We start from the raw sequence: 10458 nt of genomic DNA on the forward strand, positions 1-10458 counted from the left end.
TGAAAAATGAACATGGGAAATATTATTAGTTTTCTTTTTACAAACTTAACATTGTATTTTTTTTCTTTCAGATCAACAATACAGCAGACAACGGGCCTGTAAAAGTTGTCTCTTTTTTAATAGTAATTAAAACAGTATTAAAGGCCAACACAATTAATTTTGGACAATTGTTGTGAAGTTGCACCTTCAGCCAATTAAACTGGCCATTATGGACACACATCTGTTATTCTTGTTATGCTGAAACCAACATTGAAAAAAAAAGTTTAGCCTCTCATGAAGTAGACTTGAAATAGACTTGCTGTCTCATTGGAGTATGCCACTATCTCCCCAATTTCATTTTGATTTTTTTTCCTCAAACCATCAAAAATACCAACTTGAAGTTAATAAGTTTTCGTCTTTAAAACATTTGAAAGGCCTAACCAGTTTCAAAGTTGAAGAACAGTGAAAGCTAAAAATTTAAAAACAAATGCCAGAGATCTAAGTCTGTGGTTGATAAACTTTAGTGTTCCAAATGGTTTTTAATGTATGCTTAAGCCCGTGTTGTTTTAGAAAAAAATGGTCGAATGGAATCTTCGAGAATCTTCTTAGTTAATCTCCTTAATAAAAAGCAACAGGAGATGACATAATTTTCTGCATATCTTCAGTATACATATCCTTGGATCTACTGGTGTGAAGCTACGGTTAGTAACCGTAAAGGTCATTATCCTTTTAAAAAAAACTTCGATTTCATGATTAGGCACAGCTTATATCAACTATATTGATTCGTCATTCATTACAATATATTTACAATCTACTATACTTCTGTTGTGTGAATTGTGTCGATCGATATTGGGTTCTACAGATACAGGTAGCTGCAAAAAAAGTCGGTTCTAGTAGCTAAAAATGTTCAGATAGCTCGCCACCATGACAACAACCCACGCATTTGGGATTTTGAAAATCGGTTTACTGTCATCACTTCGATACCTTTAGCTTGAACGAATTGATTGTGTTGCGTTACGATAAGTACACGGAGAGAACTGATAAGCATGAATAATATACTATGCAAATAAAGACCATGTCAGCAATAATTCTAACAATAAAAAAAATTCATTATTATAATAATAAATAACAACTTTATACTGGCAGCGTTTTTGTAATTGATATACATTCAAAGATGAGTGCTAAGGTTTTTTTTGTTATGCACAAAATCTATCAAGTAATTTGAATATTCCCATTTTTTAGGATTTCACTAATAAAAGTATACTTCACTGTAAATATCAATGTTTTGAAAAGTTAACAGCCCAATTTTGGTACTTGAAGCGTATTTATATCTTCTGGAGTAAAGTGTTTAACATTTTACAATCATTTTCCTTACTCAAATTTACCAAAAAAACACCTCTTTTAAACAATGCTGAACTTCTCTTAACGCCATAACTTTCCTCTCATTGTTTCAAGGACACTATTAAAATTTCAAAAACTTTAACCACAGAGTGAATATTTGTGGAAGCCGCCGACGACGACGGAATGTAGGATCGCTATATGTCTCGCTTTTGCGACAAAAGTCGCAGGCTCGTCAATAAACCGTAAGACATGTTACTGCTAGACCATATCGAAATAGAATGTGTCAATAGGACACCATACTCCACTCACACTACCACATTTCCATGTATAGTGAACCGCGAAATCCGGATCAAAACCCTATTTTGGCATATATATACATTGTATATATTTTTAAGTTCTCTTCGAAATGAACTTGTGGTCAAGTTTCAAGATGATGTGACCACAACTTCATTCATGGTAACTACCTGAAAGCAAAATGTTTACCTATCATAAACCAAAAATTTATTCTGATACATGTAGGAAGGACGGGCACAGACCGGTAAACACAATGGTCCCTAAAATATAGTAAAGGTTTGGCATGAAACAGGCCGTGAAATTGCCTATTGCATCTATATGAGTTTATTTGATTTGGTGGGACCGTAAAAGCGTGGATTTGATTTCATAGACTACAATCTGGTGGCATTTTTACATTTGATGATTTGATTAGATGTCCTATACAATCGGTGATTTTATTCGATGGTAACCAATCGCAGATTTGGTATGATGACTGTTCAATCGCCGATTTGATTTGGTTACCTCTCTACGATGTCCTGCATAATCGGTGATTTGGGTTGATGTACTATAAAATCGGCAATTTGATCTAACGACCTGTACAGTCGGTGATTTGACTTGATGGTTTGTACAATCGACAGTTTGATTTGATTGATTGTTAGATCGCTTGTGATTTTGTTGCGTATTTAACCGCTATTTTGATATGATATTCTCTATAATCGCCGATTTGATTTTGTGGCTTCTACAGTTGATAGTTTGGTTTTAATTGTCTCAAAAATCGCTGATTTGAATAAATTTTATAGTCATTCAGTCGCTTATTTGAAAAGTCTTTTCGTTCTCAGTTTGCTAAACAAAATTCAATAAACTGGACACGAGCTCTGATGGTCTATGGTGTGGGATGTTAAAAGGACAATCAGAACCACTATCTTCTAAATTAATTATATTTCAATGGTTGACTTCCAATAGTTTACCCCACAATAGGTCAAAATTATAAACCTCTTTTTAAGTCATTGTATACCTGATAATGTGATTCCGATTCTGTAAATGTACATCCCGAAAACGGGCATTAAGCCGTTTTAATTTGTTCTTATGTTGTGCTGTCACAACACTGTCCCAGGTTAGGAGAGGGTTGAGCGCTCACAAACATGTTTAACCCCGCTACATTCTTTATGTGTCTGTAGTTCATGCTTGTCGTTGGTTCATGTCTGTCATATTTGTTTTTCGCAAATTGTTTTGTTATAAATTTGGCCATTATTTTTCTCATTTGAATTGTTTCATGTCTGGGCCTTTTATAGCCGACTATACGGTATGGTTTTTTCTCGTTGTTGAAGGCCGTAAGGTTGCCTATAATTGCATACATCCATTTCATTTGAACTTTGGTGGATAGTTGTCTCGTTGACATTCATACCACATCTTATTTTCATGTGTTCATTTAAGAATCACGTGCATTAATTTCTACTTTTTCTATATTACTTCTCATCAAATGATAGTCCGCCTGCCTTGTGTAATTTGGATAAATATTATATACATACAGGTCTTTTCTAAACAATCTAATCGCACAGAATCAATTTATAAGATATATCCGAGATAGTATTTCAAAATAAAGCCTAAAATATGACAGTAACTGGATGAGACATAGTATTTAGATTTTGTTGGTTACTTGATCACTTACAAAATGATTCAGAGTTTGAAACCATATAAACTAATGCATACTTATATATTAAAAGATGTAATTAAATTACTTCTTGAAAGTTTAAACTTCCCGATTGTAAGGGAAATTTATCCAATGGTACTAAAATCTGCTTTTTGTGACTATTTTTAAGACAAGTCTCTTGTGTATCGTAAGACATGCCATTCTTTTTGATATATTTAGACGTATATATGTCTATGTTTTTCTGAAACTCTAATTACGGTAGTTTTCATATTAATTATTTGGTCGTTAAGTTCCATCAAAGTTATAAGTGCTTTTCGTGTCCAAATTAAATATCATATATATCTTCCGACCATTTTGTCGTTATTTGCTGTTATATCTCTGGAAAAGTTTTCCTAGTGTGGATTCTACAAAAACGTCCCAACCTTTCATTCATTTGACAACAAAAACGTTCTGACCAAATTTTACGTTTTACCCGACCAAAATTATCAGAAATAATGTTAAGCCGCGAAGGAACAAAATTAAGTTGCGAGAATACATAAATTTATAGGAAATGTTCTGAATTGTCTCTGTCAACGTACCCTAAACTCAATTGACGAATTACCATCATCTCGTGACTTAATTCTTTGGTGATTTTGTCAATATGTTTTTTTAAAGACTCATTAAAGCACATTTCTTTTTTACATATGTCATTTTGTTCTCGTTACTTTTTACAGTGAGGATAGCTATATAGGATATGAAGTACAGATAAGATACATATATTTTTAATTCTTTATTCAATATACCAAACATTATGTTCTTAACAGTTTAAACTCCAAGACATCATAAAACCACAATTACCACAGTGAAAGAGTCACATCTTATCTAATAAATAAATCTAACAAATACAAATATTCATCAGTTCCAAGTCTGTCACATATCAAGACACTAGTGCACATTAGTATGTGCCACAACATTTCTTCATCTGCACTCACATAAAACACATATATACTTATAAAAGTTTTACAACCATGTATAACTAGAAAGTCTCTACTCTATGAACAAGTTAAACTTCCGGTTGAACACAGAAGTGTAGTAGGCCATCTAGTGAATGAAAGAGAATATAAAGGCAGTATTAGTTCTATTTCGTCTTCAGTGGTCGTGGGTTTGGCATTTGAACCATTGAATTATTTATTTTGTTACGAGTCTTATAAAAATAAATTAAATACGTATAAATCTGGTGACAATAACATGAATGATCGAATTTAAAACCTGTATAGTCTTTTTCTCCTGATTTTATTTGATGATCATGCCCATGATACATGGACATTCGTTGGAATGTTTAGAATTAAGAAAATATGCTATTCTGATCATGTACACACGTGAATTCTCAAAAAAGAGTACTATTAATTCAACTAGAAGTTACTGTCAACATCAGTACTAAAAGTCGAAATATTGCACAAATAAATTCTAGTAACTGGTACGTTCGAAATACCCTGAGTTTTAAATATTTCTTTCGAACGACACCAAAAACCAGAAGTTAAGTAAACGTCGGACTACACATCACATTCTATCTCCGGAATATTTGGTTGGAGAATCCTTTGAACTTGTCCCTGGTTTAAACACTGTTCGAATTCCATAAGCTGTCCCATAAAATTGAAGTTCGGTGCAATAATTACACGTTTGCATTTAACATGGCGATAGGCCTCCATGACGTTCATTTTTGAATGTTTTAGGATATAAGCAATTGTTGCAGTTGCTGAACGAGAGACTCCCGCTTGACAGTGAACTAGTATTTTCCCGCCATCTGCTCGTGCTTCATCTATAAATTAAAAAAATACATCATGAAATGTTGCAGTTTTGTTTTTACTAATGATTTGCTCATAATAAATTTTAAAGATTGTACTGTGACTGATTTCTTTATTGCAGATTTGATAGTCACATTATTTACTTTTCTTGTATGTACAAACATCTTCTTAACCATTAAAATCGTTTTAGTCTATAAAATTACATAATACTCCGCGTAAGTACATAACCATCTTTTATTCCAACAATCATGACCTACTTCATATACATACAAATAGTATAGGTATTGATTTTCGGTCAATATTTCGATCTAATAAAAACTGGCTGTTTACAGATGACTCATACCCTTAAAGGCCTAGTTGTCGCCAGATGTAACAACCTACAGATATATACTTCCCTGTAGGAATCGATTTCACTGGTTTTACGACTTTAATAGGACTTAACCAATCAATAAAAGAGAAGCTGAAGAGATTTAGGATACAGAATAAATCTCCAAATCTTCTAGTTTGTTTTTCAATTAAGCATTCTAGAAAAATTATATGAAAATATTGTACGCTATGATCTCACTTGAACGATTGAACTTATAATTCCAGTGGGAAAAAAATGTGGAATCCCCCCCCCCTTTTTCCCGAAAAAAAAACACAAGATAAGTCTGATTTAAGGGGAAGATGTAATTAAAATCTAAAAATCTCATAACAAATTTTAATTACTTAATTTGTAGTTTATATATAGTTTACTTGTGTAATAGTTAAAGGGAAGTTTTGAATGCGCGACTCTTAATTTCAATATTACATAAAATGATTTTATCTTTAAACAACCAAATTTGTTTCTAAAACTGTATTTTTAAATTCAAATTCAAACAAATACGATTATTTTGTATGATTCATCAACACATCAACTTGAAAATTGAGACCTCGTATTGAACCGGTGAGTGTTCCGCATTTTTGTCAACCTTTAATTTTACCTGGGAGTTTTTAAATATTCCTTTCAAGTTCGATTAAAGAGCGATTGATAAAGCAGCTTTGGAGGGTAGATCATGGCTCCCATGACTCATGGTCATTTTTAAACACGTGTCAATGACTGGACGAGGATTAGATAAAATGCCATCTGTCGAAACTGACATCCCTCCCCTCATGTTATTCAAGTTCCTAAAGAATCACATTATTTACTTTCTTAACAAAGGACGCGCGTGCAGCTTGTTCGGTGACTCACCTACGTGTCAAAATGTATGAAATGTGCTGTGTTGTAAAGCTTTCAGGTAACTTTCTCCGACACCAGATCTTTTAAATATGAATGGCTTTTCAATCAAATGAATTGGAAGCCTCGACATATTTTTTAATTCAAATTATTTAATACATTGATCCATAAAAAACGTCAGCGGTCGCATTTATAAAGAACTTAAAAAACGCGCTCCATTTGTTTGTAGTGTAATACAGATCATGTATGGTACTAAATCTATAAATAGACTAAAAGGATGCAATGTATTAGGATGCAATATATTACACGGATGAGTAATTATATACATAAATATTATATATCCGCAAGTTAAATGTAAACGTTACTCTTAAAATCACAAACCGTGAGAAAAAGGGGGGTTGCTTCTATAATGCAAACTCTCATTTCCTATTTACTAGTATACTACTGAAATTACTAATTCACAAAACTTACCAATAAACTGAATGGCTTCATCAAAGTATTGTCTGAGATTTTGACATCCACTATCAGAGGCTGGCAGTCTTTTGTATTTGATTCCCTGGTTTTCAAAATATTTTGGGATGTTTGATGTTATGTTAAGAATATGACTAATGTTCAACTCTCGTAAACGTTGGAGATTTGATGCATCTCTTTCGTTTCCTACAACGATAGAAAAAACAAAAACATCAATATTATGATTTGTGACATACTAAGTGAGATTTGTTATCTTTTCACTTGCTTGGGATTTAAAAGCACTTTGCATGTAGATTACCGTATGATTTGATAAAGAAAAATCAGCTATAAGTAACATGAAGGAAGTGATATGAAATTCATTACTAAAAAAATCGTTCTCATTCCATTTACACATTTTACCAACAATTCAGTTGGATTTGACCTGGCTATTGATCCATCTATAAATATTAATTGCAATTTTATGTAAAAAATAAAACAATTCAACTTACCGAGGTAGAGGAATGGTAAAATTTGCGAGGCAGTTGCGGTTTCTATTTGGGGTTCGATGATGGGTGTTGTTGGGCTGTACAGGGGACGGGATTCCTGAGTATTTATGTGGTCATCACTACATTGAGTTCGGAATTCTTCGATGCCACCTGAAAATCAAAATTTATAGTCATGTAAAGATGTATCAGGAGTTTACATCAAATAAAGTCTGTTCTCTATACAAACATGTTTAGAAAGTAAATACTAAACTTGAGACAACACTCAAATCAAAGAAATAAGATTTTTTACCTATAAATAAACTGTATACGATCATTCTTTTGAATATTTAATCTGGATCTTGCTAGAAAAAAAATGCCTTTTAAAAACTTCCAAGAAGGAAGTTTAAAAATATATATTCGGTTTTATCCGGATTGTGTTGGTGAAATTCACTAAGCCACAACCATAACGTAATCGACTTTATATAAGCATTAATTTAAAATTACATCAAACCAGTACTGACGGGTTCAGTACACGTAGATATGAGTAAATATGTATTTGTAATAATAATGATTAATCATAATAGTAATGTGTATTCTATTTACACGATTAAATAAAGAGTTATTTAGGAAATTGACATCGTTGGTCACAACCATATAAGTCATACATGTGTTTAATGTGTGTTTATCATTCAGGATGAGTCATGCCTCAGCGAGACACCTTGAACTACCTTCGCTTATAATCAACATATCTGCCAGATGGTAGCCTAAAAAAACGTTTCTACCAGATCTATTTATACTTATCTTTGAAGTCTATAGTTAGACCTCCTATCTTAATGTCTGATTTCGGAGATAGATAGAAACTTAAGCAACAAGTGTGTGTACATAGTGTACGTACTAATATATTTTTCACAAGTTTGTATTTTATAAAAACTTGATTACCACATAATAAAACTAACAAGGAAATTGACTAATTGGTAAACATAAGAACATTAGTATTTTAGGAAAAGATTAAGTTTCTTAGTTATTATTTTATTATTGTAATATCGTCCTCTTCCGCCTTTGAAGTGTTATGATTCATTTCCATCTATTTTGAAAACGGATGAATTAGTGAACTGTGGGAAAATTTCAATCACATTTCCTTGTAGGGTAAAATGAAACATTTCGAAGGAAATACAGTTTAAAACCTCTTAATAAAACTCATTATGTAATATCTTTATTTTCAATAATTTGTATATATATTAAAGCTGCTGTGCTCGAGGATAAACTCGATAATTAACTGGTAGCGTATTATGACAACGAAATCGATAGAAATATGAATCATAACTGAAAACGACATCTGCAGCATCGTTAAATGATCAATGTTTAATATAGATATAATATATATATGGGATCTACATTAGACTATAAACTGCACACTTGTCATATCAAAAAACGAGAAAAAAAAATAAAATTGTTTAACTATAAAAAAAAAGATTATTTGAAACATCAAATAAAGTAGTTTCTAACTTTTCAAACTTTATACAAGTTGTACAGAAAGTGAAAAAAAAAAGTATCTCATAATTCAAAACACATATATTTGAAAAAAAATCATAAAAATCATGTTTTGCAGTGGTGGTCCTTACAGTTCATTTAAACTAAATAGTTCTATCGGGGACAAGATCGAATGAGTAACATAAATGGTTGAACAAAAACCACATTCCTTCCTTTGTGAGTCTTTCATTTATTTGTTCACCTTTGACCCCTTTGTATACACAAATTACTCTAACTATGAGTGACTCATGACTAAAACTTGCATCGCTTTGGTTGACCTATACATGGTTCGATTTTGATCCCATTATTTTCTCAGGGGTTATTATATCATGTTAAGATCAACAGATTAACAATACAAGATAAAATCTTATGAATCATGATTTGGTGTGTGAAATTTACCTGTAACACGTAAAAAATGTACATCGGTTTGTAAACATCATGTTCATGATATCTTTATTTTTAGTAACTGTATTACAAGACAGGTGCTTCTTCTTCGTTAATATGAGCATCTGTGTATTGCATTTAAGTAAGAATGAAGAGTTAATTAAAAAGTTTTAAACCTCCAAAAGATAACTTTCTAAGCTCCAACGCATCAGTTCACTTAGACTGGTAAATGTTTACTAAAAGCATCTTTGATATTTATACTACTGTTAATTTCATGCATATAAATAATTTAACCATAAAATGTATACCTTTGAGAATATAAGCTTCTCTTCCCTCTCTCAGCAAAGATGCTAGAACTATATGCATTGATGTTTCTGGTGAGAGTTGGTGAATGTCTTTGGTGTGGTCATCATAAAGAATTATATCTTTTGAACCTCGTCGTTTAAACAAGTCCTTTCCATCTCTTGAAGTCACTAAATCAACAAGACTTGCTTTTCCTTGCTGAAGTCTTTTTCTATTAAATCTGTCCGAGCAGTTCACATTGACAGCACCATTAATATGTGCTATGTTATAGGACACAAAAGGTCTACAGTCCACTAATAACATTGATTTTGATTTCCTCAGTTTGGTGTCCAGTTCTTGAGGTTGAATAGTCCTTGCTTTCAATGCCTCTGTGTTTGTATTTTGCTGTTTTAAGGCACTGCCACTGATAGAATAATTCATTGATTCCAATCTACACCTTTTCGGTAAGTGGTGGAAATCGTCTGTCTTACCACAAGTAAAATCAAAATCTAACTGTAATGCTACTCTTCTTCTCCCCGAAACTAATTCAGAAGTCACGGACGGTGGGGGTAAGACTTCCAGCTCTCCGGATTCGGGCATCGGAATTGATGGAATATACATTAATCTTTAAAACCACACCGTATACAAATATACTTGTACAATTTATAATCTGTATTTGACTATCCACATATTATCTAATTAATTAAGAGTAAATCCCTCTTTGAATTTTATAAAATATTAAACCACGTTACACAAGTTATTTCACAATCAGCTGATCGGATCAACACTAAATTCAAATTTTGATGAAGAAAGACGATCCGATATCCTAACGCTGTAATGTTTGTATGAAAAATTCTGCCATAAGATTATCGGTTTTTATACTACTGCCTACGTCACAGCCGATGAGATCACCTTTCTGTTTACAATCTATAAATAAGTTTGTGTTTATCAAATAATTGGGGCATCCACTTATAAGAATAGGTAGGGGAAATTTTTACCATGCGAGGAAAAATACTTATTTTGATAAATATGTTAAATTCAAGTTTACGAAAAAGAATCATATTTTCAGTCGAAGAACTGAAAAATAATTTGAAAATTAAAAAG

The 10458-nt window shown here is 32.2% G+C and overlaps 1 protein-coding gene across 2 annotated transcripts; it reads right to left on the reverse strand.

Moving 5' to 3' along the window:
• Positions 1–4000: 4000 nt before the first annotated feature.
• On the reverse strand, positions 4001–10210 carry LOC127698676 (dual specificity protein phosphatase 10-like). 2 transcript variants are annotated; one of them, XM_052202277.1, is made up of 4 exons: positions 9381–10210; positions 7183–7329; positions 6695–6880; positions 4001–5042 (listed from the first exon to the last, which is right to left on the reverse strand). In XM_052202277.1, the coding sequence occupies exons 1-4, from the start codon at positions 9973–9975 to the stop codon at positions 4777–4779; spliced, it is 1194 nt and encodes a 397-aa protein (XP_052058237.1). In that variant the 5' UTR covers positions 9976–10210; the 3' UTR covers positions 4001–4776. The 2 variants fall into 2 exon arrangements, with proteins under 2 accessions (XP_052058237.1, XP_052058238.1); XM_052202278.1 differs by lacking the exon at positions 9381–10210 and adding an exon at positions 7469–7663.
• Between the last annotated feature and the right edge of the window lie 248 nt (positions 10211–10458).

The sequence above is a fragment of the Mytilus californianus genome, unplaced genomic scaffold, assembly GCF_021869535.1.
Source record: "Mytilus californianus isolate M0D057914Y unplaced genomic scaffold, xbMytCali1.0.p SCAF_4, whole genome shotgun sequence".
Classification (NCBI taxonomy): Eukaryota; Metazoa; Mollusca; class Bivalvia; order Mytilida; family Mytilidae; genus Mytilus; species Mytilus californianus.

Coding starts and splice junctions, on each gene's coding strand:
- LOC127698676 (XM_052202277.1), bottom strand. CDS start 9,975: ATGTATATTCCATCAATTCCGATGCCCGAATCCGGAGAGCTGGAAGTC. Junction 7,330..9,380: donor AGAAGCTTATATTCTCAAAG/GTATACATTTTA, acceptor TTTGATTTTCAG/GTGGCATCGAAGAATTCCGA. Junction 6,881..7,182: donor TTTACCATTCCTCTACCTCG/GTAAGTTGAATT, acceptor CTATCGTTGTAG/GAAACGAAAGAGATGCATCA.